Source organism: Vombatus ursinus, unplaced genomic scaffold (assembly GCF_900497805.2).
Source record: "Vombatus ursinus unplaced genomic scaffold, bare-nosed wombat genome assembly UNPS02014810.1, whole genome shotgun sequence".
Taxonomy (NCBI): domain Eukaryota; kingdom Metazoa; phylum Chordata; class Mammalia; order Diprotodontia; family Vombatidae; genus Vombatus; species Vombatus ursinus.
The window spans coordinates 6,477,378-6,498,513 of NW_020954588.1; the positions used below are offsets into that span (position 1 = coordinate 6,477,378).

At 38.0% G+C, this 21,136-nt stretch overlaps 1 protein-coding gene and 1 pseudogene across 2 annotated transcripts in view; one reads left to right on the top strand and one right to left on the bottom strand.

Annotated features, from left to right (window-relative positions):
- RASA2 (RAS p21 protein activator 2) overlaps window positions 1–21,136 on the top strand; it is a 152,386-nt gene that overhangs the window by 15,885 nt on the left and 115,365 nt on the right. For both annotated transcript variants that reach the window (XM_027876020.1, XM_027876021.1), the window contains exons 2-3: window positions 10,213–10,330; window positions 13,916–14,019. In XM_027876020.1, coding sequence (XP_027731821.1) covers window positions 10,213–10,330; window positions 13,916–14,019 — 222 coding nt within the window. The remainder of the gene's footprint in view (window positions 1–10,212; window positions 10,331–13,915; window positions 14,020–21,136) is intronic.
- LOC114053119 lies at window positions 9,393–10,042 on the bottom strand (annotated as a pseudogene).

Below are 21,136 nucleotides of genomic sequence, written 5' to 3' on the forward strand. Positions count from 1 at the left end.
TGGAATGACCGGCATCTTTGAATGACTGTTTCATTATAAAACTGCAGAAGCTTTTCACTGAGTGAGCCTGATCCTCTGACCCTCAGATTTTCTTGACTGGGGGTGAAGATGTGCTTTCCCCATGCTGCGTACCTGTAGCTACTCCATGACTGGTTGCAGAGGTGTCTGGGAGCTCTCCTGGGAGTTCTGGGAAAAGCATGCGTTCCCTAGCACTTTTCACCCACGGTTTTTAGGGAGCACTAGATGGGGAGAGTATATCCTACTTCCTTCCCCTTTGTGTTTGGAGGATACATATTAGAAGGAGGATTGTGGACTTCCAACAAAATGAGGTTAGGAAGAAAATGCCAGTGATAAAAGTAATTTCATCACCGAAAACTGAAAAGTTTAAGAATTTGACTATTTTTAACACATTAGATTTTGAGGTCTCCTTGAGCATATACTTTCCAGATCAAATTTCCTTTATAAATCTATACCTATATTGAATCTGCTGGTTTAAAAGCTATTATGCATGTGATGATGTTTCTGTTAGGAAATCTGAGTGGAAAGAAGGGTTGCCCATCTTGTTGAAATTCTTCATAACCTCCCTCCCCACCATCTTTCTTATACTTCACAGAGCCATCCTCTTCAATCCAGTGGCACTGGCCTCTTTGTTATTCCTCAAACAAAACATTCCATTTCCAGTATTGTTATCTTTTCACAGGCTGCCCTCCATGCCTAGAATGCTTTCCCTCCTTATCTCTGCCTCCTGGCTTCCCTGGCTTCCTTCAACTCCCAGCCAAAATCCCACCTTTTACTGGAAGCTTTTCCCAATCCCTCTTAATTTTAATGCCTTCCCTCTGTTGCTTATTTCCAATTTTTCCTGCATATAGCTTGTTAAGTTATTTGCATGTAGTCTTCCCCATTAGATTATGAGTTTTTTGAGAGCAGGGCCTGTCTTAACCTTTCTTTGTATCCCAACATAGTGCCTGATGCTTAGCAGGCATTTAATAAATGTTTATTGACTGACTGATGCCAGTCTGGAAGTTCAAGTTCAATACTGGAACCAAGAGTGTCCATCTAATAGTTATCCAAAGGAAGTTCACTTTAGCCACAGCATAGAAAGAGTATTGGGCAAGAATTCAACAGGGAATGCTGGGATGATTTAAATAGGCAGAGCTCCCTTCATCTCCTTACTGAAACTTATTTGGTAAAAAGGGTAAGCTGAGTTGCACATGCTCCCTGTAGGTAACTCATCTTTTTGTGCCTGGGCAGCTGGGAAACTGGACCAATCAAGTCTCAGAGACTGCTTTTCGGCCTTTCTAGGGGAAAAATAGCCCAACTTGTGTACAGCAGGACCTTAGGATCTAGTTCTTCTACCACACATTTATTAATTAATGGGGTTTTTCATAAAACTTTTTTCAAAGATCATATGCTAAGATGATCATGTTTTTATATCTTCACATAGGAGAGCAGCTAGGTGGCACAGTGGATAAAGCGCTGGGTCTGTAGTCAGGAAGGCCTGAGTTCAAATTCGGCCTCTCTTTCCAGCTGTGTGACCCTGGGCAAATCACTTAACCTGTTTGCCTCAATTTCCTCTTGGTTGTTGTGAGGATCAGATCAGATAGTATTTATAAAAGTCGTTAGCATAGTGTCTGGCACATAGTAAACACAATCCCCTCCCTTCTTATTTATGTGGCCAGGGGCAAGACCCTTACCCTCCCTGAATTTCATACATGTAGAATGAGAATCCCTACATGTAGAATGAGAGGACTGTTCCAGATGGGCTCCAATGCCCCTCCCAGCTCTAGTGTCAGGATCCAGTTAAGTAAGAATAATAATAAACATCGATCTACCAGTTAAATGCAAGAGACTCTGTTGAATGAGTGGGATAGAAAGACAAAAAAGAAAAAAGTCCTGTCCTCAGGGAGCTTACTAAACTCTTGTGGCTGTCCGTAGGGGAGACAAACCGTGCATCCATACATAGACAAAGGAAGTAAAGTAAGACAAAGTGCTAAATAGAGTACCTGGCCTGGAGTCAGGAAGACTCATCTCAGACACTTCCTAGCTGTGACCCTGGGAAGGTCACTTAACCCTGTTTGCCTTAGTTTCCCCATCTCTAAAATGAGCTGGAGAAGGAAATGGCAAACCATTCCATTATCTTTGCCAATAAAACCTCAAATGGGGCCACAAAGAGTCAGACACGACTGAACAACAGTAATAGCACTGATGATTTTTAGTTTTATTTTAAAACTGGCAACTCAGTTCAACATTTATTAAATGCATACCACGTGCAAAGTAGATAGGTGCTGGGGAGTCGAGGGCAAAAAACAAGACAATCCCAGGCCTCAAGCTTGTGCGCCTTTAGAGAAGTAAACAGTAATTTAAAGAGGAATATGCCAAGGCTTAGGCAGGAGAATTGAGTGATGATCCAGTACAGGAGCCTGGGAAGTGGTTGGGCCGGTCGGGCAGAACCGGAAGTCAAGGGAGGAGAAAGAATCCAAGAGAGCGGGAGCGGGAGGTGTGGTCAGTGCCAAAAGTTTTGGAGAGGTCGAGGAGGTTGAGGATTAAGAAAAGGTCTTTGAGTTAGCAGCTAAAAGATCATTAGTAACCTTCGAGGAAGTGGTTTTTAGAGAGACTGGGGTAAGAAGACTGATTCTCAAAGGGTTGAGATTTCCTAGCCACTTCAAAATCAGGCTACCTGAGCTCTGTTCATGTTCCTCGGGCGTCTCCCGTGAGAACCTGGACTCTGACCCTGGAACAGAGCCAGGCCTCTCGGTCATTTATGCTTTGCACATAGCAGGCGCTTCATGTGTGAGGTTTCTTTCATTCCTGGCCGTTTTCAAACCCTGCCACCCCTCCCCCACCTCCAGTATTTTCCTTTCATCTGTTGTCTTCCCCCATTAAAACTTAAGCTCCTTGAGGGCTGGGACAGTTTTGCTGACTCTTAACTTTGCCGGGTGCCTGTTACACAGTAAACAATTAATGCTCACTTATTCATTGAACAGTAGATAAGAAAGGGGTAGTGGTGAACATAGACAACACTTTCTAGAAGTTTGACGAGGGAAGGAAAAAAATATATATATGTGTGTGTGTATATATGTATATTTTGTATATGTGTATATTGCATATATATACATATATACAATATATATATATAATGTATGTGTATATTGTATATATGTATGTATGTGTGTGTGTATGTACGATGCTTGAGAAAAGGAAACATTTTTGTTTTTGTTTTTGCCAATCAATGGGGTTAAGTGACTTGCCCAGGGTCACACAGCTAGTAAGTGCCAAGTGTTTGAGGCCAGATTTGAACTCAGGTCCTCCGGACTCCAGGACTACCAGTGCTCTATCTAGCTGCCTGAAAAGGAAATGTTTTTGAGGATGGGGAGGCATGGGCATATTTGTAGGCAACAGGGAAGAGATTGGTAGATAAAGACCAAAAATTAGAAAGAAGAAATGTCGGAAGGAACAAGCTCCTGGAGGACACAAAAGGGAATAGGATGAGCTTGCTACATGCCAGGCGTCATGCTAAGCACTTTACGAATATTTCATTTTATCCCCACAACAACCCTGGGAGGTTGGTGCTATTATTATCCTCATTTTACTGTGGAGGAAAGTGAGGGTAAAGGGCACAGGTAAAGGCTTGGTCTTTGCAAGGAAGAAAGGCCGGCTCTTCCTCTGAGGAGCAAAAGAGGAGAAAATGTGGGCAAAGGGGTAAGAAGTATGAGAAAAGTAAACCTCTTTTTTCAGCAAAATAAGAGATATGAGGTCTTCTGCTAAGAGAGAAAGGTTTAAGGGGTTTAAGAAGAAGAGAAGGTTTGGCACATTGTTTTTAGGATTGTGATGTTGTCAGTCAAGGAAAAGTAAAGTATATCTTTGTAGAATTGAGGGCCCAGTTGATATGGGGTAATATGAGTTTATAGTTGACTTATATAACTTCCTCCTGAGCTCTGTTGATTAGTCCGTGAAGAGCAATGGGAAAGGCAGATGAGATAGTCACCCAGGATTGAGGTTTTGCAAGGCATTAGCAGCGATAGGGTAAGGATTCAGAGTTAGGGGCAGTGTATAATTGATCTGGTTAACTGTAAGATAAAGATGGTGACACTATAGCTGGGGTGATGAACTGGAAGAAGTCAAGGGAACTGGAAATAAGAGTGAGGATGAAAAATATTCTTAGGAGGAGAGAGTCATAAGGAAATCTAGCAGTTTCTTTGAATACACGGAGTTGGAAAAAGTATGAAAGGAAGACGTGTAGGATGAAGAGGAGTTTCTTCATGATCAGTTTTCTAGAGGACTCAATAACTGGGAAGGATAGAAGAGAATGGGGACTTAGGAGGGAAGCGGGTCTGAGAGTACAGAGTTGTATGGAGTACAGGAATTGGAAGAGGAGGAGGTAGAATTTTGTTGGTTGTGATGGATAGAGGTTTTGTGGTATAGTGGATAGAAAATGGCCTTGAAGCCTCAGGAGACTTTGATTCACTTCCCACTTCCTCACTCTTCCCAACTCCTGCATGCCCTTTTTGAAAAACTGGAACATTTTACCAACTCTGGTTTTAAAGCACCTCGGGTATCCTCTATGATTTCTGAAAAATTACCAATATCTGTGTCCCACAGTAATCTGATCCAGAAGTTTTTCAGTGCACTAAGATACAGTTCTTTCAGTCCTCAGGACTTTAAATTATTAAACGCAGTAGCTGTGTAATATCATTCTTACTTTTCACTTTTCTTGGGTCTTAATTAGTTCATTTGTAGTTAGAATGTAAGCTCCTTGTTTGTGAGCAGGTATTATGTCATTCTTTGACTTTATATCACCAGAACCTACCACAAGGACCCATATACATTAGGTAATTAATAAATGCTTATGAATTGGCTGGTTCCAGGTTCATCATTTTAGGGTTTTATATTTCCCAATCTTTTCACTTTACAGAGGAAACAAAAACTAGAAGAACTGTGTGTTTCTACTGCTTCCTTATCTTTCTCCTGTAAACTCCAAGCAACAGTATTGTACCTTTCTCTGATCTTCCTCATGTCCTAAACATGATTTTAAAAGCCTTATTTACTATCTTTTGAATTCACTGCAGAAATTTAAATCAGTCAATGAATTCCTTGTGTATCTATATGGATCTTTTTAGACACCTCCAACCTCTTTTCTTCTTGACTAGAACTGTATTTTAGGAAAACTTTGTTCTTGAGGGTATCTCATTAATCTAAAGGAAAGAACAAAGAGTAAAAACTTGGGGTCAGAGGCACAATGAGACAAGAAGAACAATGATCAAATAAGAGATAGGATCACAGGAAGCAAAATGGACAATCTGGATTACATAAAATGTAAAAGTTTATGCACAAACAAAATCAATAGAGCTAAAATTATAAGTTAGTTAAATGGGAAGTTTCTCTGATATGGATCTCATTTCTAAAATAGATGGGGAACTGATTCAAATTTATAAAAATAAGAGTCACTGCCATATTGATAAATGGTCAGAGGCAGCCAGGTGGCACAGTGGGATGGCTTGTTGGACCTGAAGTCAAAAGGATCTGAGTTCAGATTCAACCTTCAGATACTTACTAGCTATCTGACCCAGGCAGGCAAACCCTTTATTCTACTAGTTGAGAACTAAATCTTCAACCGAAACTGCTAAGAACACTGGAAAGCAATTTGGCAAAAATTTAAGTATAGATAGACATAAATCCCACAATGCATGCCAAGAAAAAACTCTAAATGGATACATGAATTAGACATGGAAGGCAACATTATAAATAAATTAGAGAAGCAAGGAAGAAATTACCTTTCAGATCTGTGTATGGGGAAGAGATCATAACATAACTATACAGGGGATAGAAAAAATCAATAAAACAGACAATTTTAATTATATAATATATAAAAGTTTATGCATAAGTAAAACCAATGCATTTAAAATTAGAAAGGAAACCACGACTTGGGGGGGGGGATGTTTGTGGCAAGTTTCTCTGGTAAAGGTGTCATTTACAAGATATAAAAAGAACTAATTTAAATTTATAAGAATAAGAGTCATTTCCTCATTGATAAATGCTCAGAACATATGAATAGGCAGTCAAGCAGTTCTCAAAGGAAGGAATCCAAGTTATCAACAACCATATGAAAAAAAATGCTCTAAATTACCAACAGTTAGAGAAATGCAAATTAAAATAATTCTGAGGTCCAACCTCACATTCATCAAAGATTGGCAAAAATGTCAAAATAGGAAAATGATAAATGTTGGTAGGGGTAGAGGAAAATGCACGTTAACTGGTTCAGCTATTCTGGAAAGCAATCTAGGTATGTAGGGATCAATCTACCAAAGCACACAAAAAACTCATATAGATCCAATAAGAAAATATTCCTTAAAGAAATCAAGAACAACTTAATTAGCTGGAGGAATATTCAGTGCTCATGGCTGGGTCATGCCAATATAATAAAAATGACAGTATTAACAAAGTTTATTTAAAACTCTTAATACTATACCATTTAAATTACAAAAGGGATATTTTATAGAACTTAATAAAATAATTAATTTGCATAAATATGATCAGGAATATCAAGGGAAATGATAAAAAGAGGTAAGGATAGAATATGCTTTATTTCCCTTTGTTGACAGGGTTTAAATTGGTAAGTAGTTCAGGAGAATGCTGTAGACATAACATTCATAATAGTTCAATAAGACATTTGACAAAACATTTCTTAATTTTCTTGGAAAAAAGATGGAGAGATGTGAACTAGGTAGTGGTAGAGTTGTGTGAACTCGGAAGAAGTTGAACTACCTAATGAAGGGTGGTGGTGAATGCAGACCTCGAGAGAGTTATCTGATGGATCATCACAGGCTCTGCACTTAGCTCTGGTCTGAGCAGAATTTATTGTTCATAGATACTTGTTGAATTGTATTGAGTGGCATTGTATTGAGATGGCAAACTTTATCGCATGCATAAATGAAGCAGAGTTGGAAAAGAGAACCATTGCTGGAAATGACATGATTATGATCTAAAACTTAAGAAGTTAGAACAATAGTCTGAATCCAGTATGATGAAATTTAATAGGGGTAAATGTAAAACTCTGTTTCAAAAAGTAACTACAGAAAAACATGTAGTTTTACTGGACTGTGGTGAGCTCAGTATAAGTCAAAGTGTGACTTAGTAGTTAGAAAAGATAGTATAATGTTGGACGGTATTAATAGAAGTGTAATGTTCAGATAAAAGGAATTGGTACACACACATTTCTGTTTTGTACCCTACATCTTTAGAAAAAATATTGACAAGTTAGAGCATTACCAGAGAAGTATAACCACAATGAAGTGAGGAACAACTGTGTATTCTAGGATGGTTGAAGGGACAGTGGATGTATCTTAGCATGACATCTGGGGGTTGTATAAATCTGTAAACTCAGTGTGAGTTAATAGTGTGATGTAACAGCTAAAAAAAGCTAATATGATCCCAGGTTGCTTTGAGAGGCATAGTTTCCTGGAATAAGGAGATTAGTACATGTATACCAGCAGTTTTTATCCTATTTTGTGTCATGTACTCTTCTTAGAATAATGTTTTTAAATGCATAAAATAAAACACAGGGTTTCAAATGATTTCTCTCTTTCCTTCTCCTCTCCCTCTTCTTCTCCCTCTCCTTTTTTAAAAACACAAATGCATGTAAGAACCTCTGCTCCAACAATCTGCCCTCTTCGGATCATCTCTAGAGTATCATTATCCAGTTTTGCATGTCAGAGCAAGAACATCTAAAATATGATGGGAGAGTATCCAGAGGAGAGTGACCAGCATTGCCCCAGAACCTGCTTGAGGCTGTGTCATAAGAGAAGCCATTGAGAATTAGATCTCTTTAGCCTGGAGAAAAAAAGATTTAAAGTAAACCCAGATAGCTCTCAAGTATTTGAAGGACCGTCCTATGAAACAGGCATTGAATTTGTCCTGTTTGGCATCTCAGAGGGCAGAAGTAGAAGCAGCAGGTAGAAATGACAAAGAGGCAAATTCAGATTTGAAGTCAGGAAAACTTGCTAACATATAGAGTTGTCCAAGAATAGGATGGACTGTCTCTGAAGTGGACTCCCTCTCATTGGAATTCTTGGAGCAGAGGATGGATGACTGTGGGTCAGGTATGTCACAGAAAGGATTTCAGAGATAGGTTGGCTGCTCAGGTCCCTTCCAGCTCTGAAGTATTCTTTTTTTTAAATTTTTTTAAATTTTTAATTTTTTTTATTTTTAGGTAATTTGGGTTAACTGACTTGCCCAGGGTCACACAGCTAGCAAGTGTCAAGTGTTTGGTCTGAGGCCGGATTTGAACTCAGGTCCTCCTGACCTCAGGGCCAGTGCTCTATCTATCATGCCACATAGCTGCCCCTGTAGTGGATTTTCTTGATTTATTAATCACTATATGTATGTGTATATATATATATACCACTAATATAATGATAATTGCTTCAAAATTTTCTATTTCTAATAGATTTCTTTCAAAGCATCTCGGTTTGGACTAATTTTATTGATTTCCATTTGGTCTGTGGTAATTTTTCTGTTTCCATTTTCCAGTGTTTAATCATAGAATTTTGGAGCTAGAAGGAACATTAGAGATCATTTAAATCCAACCCTTTTAAGAAGGAAACTGTAATGTATAGATCTATAATGCTTTCATGCAGGAAGTTCAGATGGTTTCTAGCTCTTGGGTCTGGTTCCTGTCCCATATCTCACAGCTCAAGTGAGTTTAACCCCACTAAGCATCTACTACATGCCAGGCATTGTGCAAAGTGTCAGAGGTAAGGAGATAACAGTGAAATAATTCCTGCTCTTAGGAGTTTACATTCTCTTGGAAGAGAAAACACATACAAGTAAAAGTGTGTATATGTATGTGTGTTTGTATCTATATATATGTATACACATTAAATATAAGGAAATTTGGGGAGAAGGGCACTAGCATCTGGGGAGGGAGTGGAGTCAAGAAAGACTTCATATAGAAGGTAGCATTTGACCTGAGTTGGGAGGAAAACAAGGGAGTCTGGGAGACCTAGGTGAACAGGATGTATGTTCAGGGCATAGAGGACATCCAGTGCAAAGGCATGGCTGGGAGGTAAGAGATGGATTGTCATGGATGAAGAACAGCAAAAAGGCCTGTTTGGCTGGACCTTTGTTTAAAATAAGAATTAGAACCTACATCATTTGACCCTCTTCTAGTACTTATTGTACTTTACTAAGTAGTTTACTGTGAAGAACTATTACTGTGTTAAGTTCGTGTTCAATTCTAGCACCCATACTTTTTGTTCCATCACAATCCCTCTAGGTGCCAAACTTGGATTTTCAATATGACCTTACCCTTCTAGGATGAACTCTAGTCAAACCTTCTTGGTGAAACCTTTCCCACACTTCTTTAGCTTCTGTTAATATTATTTTTTTTTTTTGGCAAAAATTATTTTTATTTTGACATCTGAATAAGTGTTGACTCCTCAGGACACGGTCTTTAGCATCTTTTCCAACTTATTCATCAGCTTGTTGCCCTGTGCCTTTCTCAGAAACATAGATGCCATCCAGAAATTTTCTGATGTCCTTGTTTTTGACTGTGGTGGTCTGTTGAATCAGGGCAGCTGAGTTTGATACAAGTTCAATATTATTTCCTTCAAGAATTAACTCATCTTTTTGGGCTTGGGAAATCGCACAAGCAGCACCCGGTCTCATGCACACTCTTTGGATATATTTTTCACCCAAAAAATTTCTGATTTCTACAAGTGAGCCATTCTCTTGAATAACAATATTGATGGGGAAGTGAGCATACACAGACCTCATCTTGTAACGAAAACCCAGGGTAATATCTTTGATCATGTTTTGCACATGACTACAGATTGCGCATACAGTTGCAAGTTCATTTTGATTTCCCCACCACTTGTCTACCTGGATCCTTTTTTTCTTCTTTCTAAGGAGACTGAGCTCAACACTGATATCGTTGAAATACCTACAGAGGATTCCTCTGGGCCCCTTCACAAGAACTGTCCGACCCTTAAGAGAGATGTCAACATTTTCTGGGATGTCGAGTCTGGTTGTTTAGAATGGTCTTCATTCTGGTAGTGAACGGGGCCAAAAAGATTAATTTTATTTTTATTTGTCTCAAAAGCACTCATTTGTGTCCATTGATACCATACATATTTGAATTAAAATGGACTTATATATGAATCTAGTATTCGTGGTTTGTAGTTTTCAGCATTTAAAAATGTCAATTTGTCCCAACAGGTGAAGCCAAGAATTTATTGCCGTATCCTGGACCCAACAAAATGAGAGATTGTTTCTGCACCATAAATTTGGACCAAGAAGAAGTTTTTCGTACTCAGGTTGTTGAAAAGTCATTAAGGTTAGTAGAAAACTTGGTAAATAATGTGAGATATATATGAAATGTAAACCTGCCATGTAATCCCAAATGTAAATATAACTAAAAATATCAAGTAGTTTAGCAGACTTCAAACTCAGCATGAATCAGCAGTGTGCTGTGGTGTCTCAGAAAATTATCATTATCTTAGGCTGCATTAAAAGAGTGATTATGTGCAAGATTAGGGAGGTGATCAGACCTCATCTTTTAGTATTATATTCCCTTTTGGATCCCTGTTTCAGGAAGGACTTGGTTAAGCTTGGTTAAGTTTCCAAAGGAGGACAGTCAGGATAGTGAAGGGCTTTGAGATCATGCCATAGGGTTGAAGGATTATCCGGCTTGGAAACAGGAAGACTGGGGAGGGAGTAAGGCTGTTGTCAGAGTGCATTCTGCCTTCAAGTATTTGGAGGATTCTGAAATATTGGAAGGGTAATTCAACCATTTCTACTTAACCGCTAAGTCAGAACTAAGAGCACTGTTTAGAAATCACAAAGAAGAAAATTTAGATGTGATATAAAGAAAAACTTCCTAACAATTATTTTTGTTCAGTTGTTTCATTTGTATTCAACTCTTTATGGCCAAATTTGGGGTTGACAGAGATACTGAAGTGGTTTGCCATTCCTTCTCCAGCTCATTTTATAGATGAGGAACCGAGGCAAACAGGATTAAGTGACTTACTCAGGGTCACACAGCTAGTAAGTGTCTGAGGTAGGATCTGAACTCAGGAAGATGAGTCTTTCTGACTCCACGCTGGTCACTCTATCCACTGTACCACCTATCCAGAAGTGGAATGATCTCTTAGGATGTAGCAGATTCCTTCAGATTAAGAGGTCTTCAAAAGCAATGGCTAGGTGACCCCTTCTAGCCATTGATTGTTTAGGTATGGGTTGGACTGGTTGGCTTCTGAAAGTTCCCTCATTAGAAACTTTTTAAAAATTTTCACATTCATTTTATCTAAAAATCAAGTAAAATAATTCTTTAGGAAACATTTTATAAATCACTTAATTTAGCACTAACCTTACCAGTGAATGAACTTCTCTAAAATAAATTGCATCCCATTTGTCAATGTGTTCCATTACTTGAGCACACTAATATACATTAATAAATGCTATTAGTTCCTTAAATTTAGATGGATAATTTCCATCAATTCCATCTGCTTTTCTATAGCAGTGGCTGTAGAGATGAACAAAATTGTGTTAGAAGACCCCAGGAACCTCTCTAACAATTGTAGTTAACATTGGTTTCAGTCTCAGAAATAGGGTGCTTCTTGACCATTGGACTAGATTGTCTTCTGACCCAGTGAGTTCCATGTCCTTGGTGTGGGGTTTGAGTCGATGCTGGATTACGCTTTGTCAGGAATGTTTCAGACAATTTAGATTCAGTACTTCTGATTCTCAAGGTGGATACTGTGACCAATTATTGCACACTCATCCTCAAGAGTCTCTGCTGCCTTTTGAAAGGCTGTTTGCAGTAACTCCTGGGAGATCGATTTCTGGTTTACCTTTGTGGTTGTATGCTTGTTCTTCTTTGTTCCCTTTTTCCTTCATAAGTAGCAGAGCCAGTCCTTGGGGAAGGAAGGCAGCCAGCTGCGTGGGTGCAATATGCAGAGGATGCAATATGCAACACTTTCTTAAAATGAATTTTGTACATGTGCATTGTTTCATGCCAAGATGTTCTGCTCTACCTAGCACAGGTTTATTTGGTGCTAGGTCAGGTTGCACGTGTTGTGATGACGGCTCACAGCTTCTAGTGGAGAGGGACACACCCTGGGGACGATTTCCAGTCCTGTGTCTGGTGCCCAGATGCCTTGGCCCAGCTCTTCTGGGTTTGTTCTTGCTCTATTATTTATAGCAGCTTTGTGTCCTCCTTACAACATTGCTTGATGTCTTTGAACTGTAGTGTCTTATCTATAAAACGGAGATTATAATACATTTCCTACTCCACAGTGTTGTTGTGAGGCTCAAATAAAGTAATTTATATAATGTGTTTTGTAATCCTAACACATAAATGTGAGTTGTCCCTCCACTTTTGGAATGTCCTTATGCCTCTGGTTTTAGTTTTAACTGATTTCTTCAAAGGAAGACTAAAACGTAATTAATTGTGACCCTAGTACCTTGATTATTGAATGCATTTCAGATACAGTTACTACTTCCACTATCAATATATTACCGGTCCATTACAGATGTGAAAATTGAGGCACCAAGGAAAGGCTGAATATTCTATGCAGTATGATTAAGGAAGGAAGTCAAAGTGAAGAGTTGAGATTAGGATTTAGAGTTATTTAAGTTTTATTCTGTTACTTAGCCTCCACTGATTTCAGTGATACCAAACAGTAATCTTAGTGACAGCCAAAACCTATGACACCAAGATAACTAGTGTAATGATATTTAATATGTAGTCTTGCAAATAAATACTTAGAATCAACCAGTTCACTACTGAAGACACACAGCATCAAAATATTTTGCCTTTTTAGGAAGGCTACAGGTTACAAGTTGAGTGAAGCCAGCTTTCTAATCACCTGTCATAAATTGTTGCTTGTTTTACTGCTCTGGATGAGTGATTAAACTTTCAGACTTTCATCAAATTTGCCATAGAGAATCCCATTGCATCTGGCACAGATGCTTCATGGTAAGTTCTTTTATAGTAGTCTCAGAGCCTTGTGGCTTTTTGTTGTTTTAATGTTTTTTGTAGACTGATGAATGAAGTGAAAATTTACATGTGATTTGATTTTTGCCTTTTAGCTGTTTTTACAGATAGTTCTGTTTATAGATTTTACAAATGAGGAATGTAGTTCGGAAGAATTTGGTTGCTTTTTGACAGTCTAATTGAAAGGAATTAATTTTGAGTACATTTGGAGTAAAAATGCCTTGACTTTTTTTTTTGATCCATTGAAATAGCAAAAACTGAAAGGTTAGAGCAAAAATAACAGAAACAAATCTCCATAAGAATTCTGTACTCAAGTTTTAGATTTCTCTCTGAGCTAATGTAGTGCAGTATTCTGAAGACATGACATTCATCTTTGGCACATGTAAGTAACATTAGATTTTAGGCTTTAAAATTTTTAAATGTACTTCCAGGAAAGAAGGAACCTTGTCAGAAATACAAGTTTTAAAGTCACATATTTTCTCCAGAAACATTTTAGCATAATGAGAGTTTTGTTGGTTTAAAGATCAGGAGTTAAATTCCTCTTGCTTATACTTTGACTTTTTTTTTTTTTTTTGGCACATAGCATTCATTACAATCCAACTTTGATTTCTTGAGATATGTTGACTTCATATTCCTCACTTTGGGGTAAATTATAAGGTCAGCAGTGTTTTCTTCACTTGGGTTTCTAGGACTTTTCAGAGGGAGCATAGCCCCAGAAAGCCAAAGTGATCATCTGTTCATAAAACCACTGGAATTCTCTGTGGGAATCTGAGGGACCTAGGTCCTCTCAGAACATAAGAGGAAACCTGGTTTGGTCCAGGATCTGTTAGAAAAAGATTGTTACATCATTTGTTTTACTACGCATGATGTTGCTTTGTCGTGGTCAGAACTTTTCCTTACAGACTGTATTCCTTTTCTCTCTAGCCCATTTTATAGTGAAGAGTTTTACTTTGAGATTCCAAGAACTTTCCAGTATTTGTCTTTCTACATTTATGATAAGAGTGTTTTACAAAGAGATCTTCGAATAGGTAAGTACTATTGATAGTCATCATTTGTCATACATATGTGTTTTTATTTACACATCCAATCATTCTTCTAAGAACTATGGTGATAGTTATCGAATATTAAATTTTCTTTTTCTTTTCCTATAGACAAAGATGATAATGATATTGATCCACTCTTAGGAAAGTCTATGCTTTTGAGTTTTCCCCCCACTCTTTGATGATATATTTGCACTGATGGGAGAGGGGAAAGAGTGCTGACTAGAGTCAGAGGACCTGGGTTCAAATCCCACCTGACACATAGGACCTGTGTGACCTGGGCAAGTCACTTAACATCCCTGAGCATTAGTTTCTTCATCTGGAAAATAAGGAATTGGCCTTGATAGTCTCTGAGGTCGTTTCTGCCCTTGACCTAGGCTCCTATGGTCATTCTGCCTGGTTCTCACCAGAACAAGTTCACATATTTGACAAGACACCTTGCTGAGGTCAGCAATGGGACATACTGCGACCATGAAACAGGTCAGAGCTAACTGGCTTATGTGGAGATTGAGCCCATTCTCTTTGTCCTCATTACATGGATCTGTTAGCTACCTAGGTGTTCCCTGAACTTCACAACTTGTATGTCCATATAAGCCATTCCCCAGGCCTGGAATGGTCAGTCTCTTTCCTCAGAATCCCTGTATTTCTTCAAAACTCACATTAGGGGCCATTTCTTATATGAAGCCTTTACTAATTCCCCCCCTCCTCAGATTACTTTGTATGCACTTCATGTACCTATTACACCCTTTCAGTATGATGGAAACTCCTGGAAGCCAGGGAGTTTTTCCTTTTTCAAGCCCTAGTTTCTATGACGTGGTAAGCACTTAATACTTGCTTCTTTGTATTTAAAATAGCCACCACCTGTACTCATCTTTCTTCTTCTCTCCGCCCCACTGGCTTCTTCCTTCTTTCATATTTAGTTCTTTTCATTCATCTCTTGAAACAGAAACATGTCTTTATTCTGTTCTTCTGATAACAACCATATCCTTAAAATCCTAAGTCTGGGAATCTGTACTTGTTTCCTTTATATCTTGTGTACTCATTCTCCTTTTAACTTCTTACACCTTAATTTACAATCTATAGAAGCTTCTTTCTTCATGGGTCCTAGTGGTCTCCTTGCCAATTCCGTTGATGTTTTCTTAGTCCACGTAGTCCTTCACTTCTGTAGCTTTTGAAGACAGAAGATGGGAAAGAAAGATGGTTATGTGGCACTTTGCAAAGTCTTTTTCTCCTTTGATCACTCCTCTGTGTCATTTGCAGATTTTTCTACTTCCTTCAGATTCCTAGTAGTGATTCTTCCTCCCCCATAGGCTTTGTCTTTGAACTTTATATACAGTAATTCCCTTGGTGAGGTCATCTATTCCCATGACTTTCAACTGTCACCTTTCTGTGAATGACTAAAATCTTTATCATAATATTCCAACCATGTTCTAGTTCCTTATTCCTTCACCAACATTTTTTTTTTTAAGCTTTTGTTTTTTGGCTTTAAAATTTTTTTTATTATTTTTTTCAACATTGACTTTTATAAGCTTTTGAGTTCCAAATTTTTCTCCCTCTCTCCCCTCTCCCCTCCCCAAGATAGTAAGTAATCTGATATAGGTTATACGTGCACAATTATATTAAACACATTTCCACATTAGTCGTGTTGTAAAAGAAGAATCAGAACAAAAGGGAAAAACCACAAGAAAGAAAAAAAAAGTTTTAAAAGGTGAAAATAGTGTGCTTCCATTTGCATTCAGACTCCATAGTTCTTTCTCTGGATGTGGATAATATTTTCCATCATGAGTCTTTTGGAGTTGTTTTTGTATACAATTTGTCATTGTATTGCTGAGGAGAGCCAAGTCTAGCAAAGTTGATCATCACACAATGCTGCTGTTACTGTGTACAGTGTTCTCTTGGTTCTGCTCACTTCACTCAGCGTCAGTCTGCTCATCATTTCTTCCTTTTTTTTTTTTCAGCCAGAGACAAGGTTGATTAAAGATCTGCCGTATTGGCCAAACTCTTAAGGAATCTGATCATTTCTGAGCTGTTGGCTAGGTTCTTAAGGAATCTGAGTCCTTCACCAACGTTCTTAATCCCATTTTCTCTTCAGATCTCTAATTCTTTTCTCTAGGATTTTAAAAAAATGTTCCCTCCTTTTTGACCTTGCCTTCTTTCTGCTGTCCAAAATGCTCAACTTTCCCTACCCCTTCAAAAGCCTCCCCTGAACGGTCTCACCCTTCAGAGACATCACCTTGTGTTTTGCCTCGCCTTGATTACCGTAACACAACTGCCAAGGGTGTGATTGCTTTGTTATCTCCTTCCTCGCAGCTGCTCACTCAGCTCCCTGCAACCTGACTTCCTCCCCACCATTATTGAAAACGTCTGCTCCCACGTTAGCAGGAACTTAGTTGCCAAGTTTAGCAGTCCGCTGTTAAGCCGGGCCTTTCCGAGGCGCTTGAAGCTGCTGTTTGGGGGCCCACCTGATGGGCTCTTCTTCCCTCGGCTCTCAGAGTGCTGCTGTCATGGTTCTTTCCCCCTTCCCAATTCTTTTCAGGTTTCTTGCCTTTTTCCTTTTTCTTCGAGGCTTTTCCCATGACCCTTTTACTGCACCTTCACTATACCTTCTTCCTTGGTGATATCCCTTGCCTGATCGTAATTATCACCATTAAGTCGATCAATCGATTATCAATCAGTAAACATTTATTAAAAACCTACAACATGCCAGGCACTATGCTAAGCACTGGGGATAGAAAAAGAGGCCAAAGACCCTGCTCTCAAGGATCTCACAGTCAAATAAGGGAAATAACATACAAACAAATATATGCAAAGCAAGTTATAGACAGGATAAATAGGAAGTAATTATCAGAGGGAAGGGACTGGAATTAAGAGGGGTTGGGGAAGGCTTCCTGTACAAGATGGGATTTTAGTTGGAATTTGGAAGAAGCCAGGGAAGTCAGTTGGAGCAGAGGAGAGAGAGTATTCCAGGCAAGGGGGAATTCCAGCCAGAGAGAATGCATAGCACCGAGAGATGGAGTTTCTGGTTTGCAGAGCTGCCAGGAGGCCGGTGTCATTGGATTGAAGAGTATGTGTTGTGAGGAGAGAGGTGTAAAAAGACTGGGAAGTTAGGAGGCGGGGGTAGGTTTTGAAGGGCTTCGACTCTAAACTCTGTCTCCATCCTTGACCTCTCTTCCTGAGCTCTAAATCTAAATTTCCAGCTTACCATGTAGGTAACTTACCATTAGCTTCATCAGACTGCTCCACTGATGCTTCATACTCATCAGGTCTAAAACTTAATTTTTTCTTCCAATCATCCACCAAAGCTCCCACTTCTCTCAGCTTTCCAATATCTTATTAGTAGAACATCATTTTCCTCTCCACCCAGACATAAAATTTCAAGAATCATTTATTCTTTCCTTTCCTTCACCATCTATACTCAACCAGTTACCAGGGGCTGCTGATTATTTAACTATTGTCTTTCAAGCCTTTGCCCTCTCCTCTCATTCCCACTGTTACCTTTTGTTTAGGCCTTCACTCTGTCTTGCCATTAGTATGGTAATGTCTCCTCCTCTAGTCTCTTCCCCTTTGCAAATTATTCTTTACAGTACTGCTAAAATAACCTTCCTCCTCTTGTTTAAGTATGTATCAGTGTGGCCTAATGGATAAAATGCTTGAACTGGGGAGTCACAAAGACATAGGTGTATGAATTCTGTTCCCACCTTTCAGTTGCTGTGGGACCAAATGCAAATAATACCTATAATACACAAGATAATATGTGTAAAGCTTATGTAAGATAATATATATGTAAAATGATTTGCAGTTCTTAAAGTGCTATATAAATGTTAACTCTTATTATTACTCCTTGCCCCTAAATCTTTAGTGGTTCCACCTGCAACTTGACCATAAAAAACTACTATAGTGATGGGGAAAATCAAGACAGAAATGCAGAAGAAGACAATTTTTTTTTTTAAAAATTAATTAATTTTTAATTTTCAGCAATCATTGCCATAAGCTTTTGAGTTTTAAATTTTCTTCCCCTCCTTCCCACCTCCCTCCCCAAGAGAGCGTGAAATCTGATATAGGCTCTACATATACATTCCTATTAAACATATTTTCATATTAGTCATATTGTAAAGAAGAATTAGAACCAATAGGAGGAACCACAAGAAAGAAGAAACAAAACAAAAGAGAAGAAAAAAAAGAGCAAATAGTATGCTTTGATCTGTATTCAAACTCCATAGTTCTTTCTCTGGATGTGGATGGCATTTTCCATCATGAGACTTTTGGAGATCTTAGATCTTTGCATTGCTGAGAAGAGCTAAATCTATCAGAGTTAGTCATCACACAACATGGCGGTTACTGTGTACAACATTCTCTCACTTCACTCAGCATCAGTCTGTATAAGTCTTTCCAAGTTTTTCTGAGGTCTACTTGCTCATCATTTCTTATAGCACAATAGTATTCTGTTACATTCATATACCACAACTTGTTCGGCCTTTCCCAAATTGATGGGCATCCCCTCAATTCCCAATTCTTTGCCACCACAGAAAGAGCTGCTATAAATATTTTTGTACATGTGGGTCCTTTTTTATGATCTCTGTGGGATATAGCCCTAGAAAGGCTATTTTATAGCCTTTTGGGCATAGTTCCAAATCATTCTCCAGAATGGTTAGATCAGTTCACAACTCCACCAACAATGCATTGGTGTTCCAATTTCCCCACATCTTCTCCAACATTTATCATTTTCTTGTTTAAGACAATAATGTTAAAAAAAAGGTTAAATAATGTTATTATTTTAAGACAATGATGTTAAAAAAAAAACCTACAAGCAAATCCTCAAATGAAATTGCAGATTGGCCACAAGCCTAACAAGAATTCCTAGAAGCGCTAAAGAGAGCAAAAAATATTTAATTTAAAAAAATCATATAAGAATGGTAGAGGAAAACTAGGAGAAAGAAATGAGGGCAATGCAAAATAATTGTGAAAGGAGAATGAACAGCTTGGTTTAAAAAAAAAAGGCACAACAAATACTGAAGAAACATTAACATTAACATTAAAAAACAGAATTGGCCAAATTGCAAAAGCTCACTGAGGAAAATAATTCATTAAAAATTAGATTTTGGCAAGTTGAAACTAATGAATGACTCCATGAGACATCAAGAAATAATAAAATCAAAAGAATGAAAAAATGGAAGAAAATGTGCAATATCTCATTGGAAAAACAACTGACCTGGAAAATAGATCAAGGAGAGATAATTAAGAATTATTAGACTACCTGAAAGCTATGATTAAAAAAAAAAAAAGCTTAGACATTTTATTTCAAGAAACTATAAAGGAAAACTGCCTTAATGTCTTAGAACCAGAGGGGAAAATAGAAATTGAAAAAAAATCTACTGATCATCTGCTGAAACAGATCCTAAAATGAAAAATTCTTAGGAATAATATAGCCAGATTCCAGAGCTCCCAGGTCAAGGAGAGAATATTGCAATCAGCCAAAAGAGACCATTCAAATACTTTAGTGCTACAGTTGCACAAGACTTAGCAACTTTCATGTTACAGAAGAGGAGGGCTTGGAATATGATATTCTAGAAGGCAAAGAAGCTAGGGTTACAACCAAGAATAAACTACCCAGTGAAAATGAGTAAAATCCTTTTGGGGGAAACGAATACTTTTTTTTTTTTTTTTTTGGCAGTGGGGGTTAAGTGACTTGCCCAGGGTCACACAGCTAGTAAGTGTCAAGTGTTTGGTCTGAGGCCGCATTTGAACTCAGGTCCTCCTGACTTCAGAGTCAGTGCTGTATCCACTGTGCCATCTAGCTGCCTTGGAAAACGAATATTTAATGAAATAGAGGACTTTCAAGCATCCCTGATGAAAAGACTAGAGCTTAATAGAAAATTGCCATTCAAACACAAAAGACTCAAGAGAAGCATAAATAGGTAAACTTAAAAGAGAAGTTGTAAGGGACTTAATGAGGTTAAACTGTTTACATTCCTATATAGAAAGATGATATATGTAACTCCTGAGAACTTTATCATTATTAGGACAGTTAGAAGGACTCTATCTTGGGCACAGGTGTGAGCTGATTCTGTTGGGATGATTTAAAAAAATGGATAGATGAGAAAGAGAGATGTATTGGGAGAAAGGAGAAAACTATCTTAAATAAAAGAGGCAGGTAAGGAGGCACTTTCATAGTGGAGCAGGGAATTGGGGGGGGCAGTGCTTGAACCTTACTCTCGTTGGAATTGGTTCATAGAAGGAAGAAAATATATACATATATATATATATATATATGTATGCACTATAAAAAAACTATCTTACCCCACATTTAAGTAGGAGAGGAGGAGAATAAGAGAAAGCGGGGTGTGTTACATGAAGGGAGGTAGATTAAGAGAGACAATAGTTAAAAGCAAAACAGATTTTTGAGGAGGGACAGGGTAAAAAAAAGAGAGAGAAAGTTAAACAGAAGAAAATAGGTTAGAGGGAGATATACAGGCAGTAATCATAACTGTGAATGGGATGAACTCACCCATAAAATGGAAACAATGGATTAGAAACCAGAAACCAATACTATGTTATTTATAAGAGACACACTTGAAACAGAAAGATACACGGAGTTAAAATAATGGACTGGAGCAGAGTCTATTATGCTTCAGCTGAAGTTAAAAGAAAAAAAAAGGTGGGGGCAGCAATCATGATCTCAGACAAAGCAAAAATAGACCTAATTAAAAGATGTAATCAGGAAAACTATATTTTGCTAAAAGGTACAATAGATAATGAAGTAATATCAGTACTAAACACATGTATACCAAATGGCATAACATTCAAATTGTTAAAGGAACTGTTATATGAGTTACAGGAAAAAATCATAAAACTATTTTAGTGGGGGACCTCAACTTTGCCCTCTCAGAGCTAGATAAATCTAACCCTAAAATAAGTAAGAAAGAAGTAAAAGAGATGAATACAATTTTAGAAAAGTTACATATGATAGACCTCTGGAAAAAATTAGATGAGAAGAGAAAGGATTTTATCTTTTTCTCAGTTGTACATAGCATCTTCTCAAAAATTGACCATATGTTAGGTTATAAAAACCTTATAACCAAATGCAGAAAAGCAGAGATATTAAATG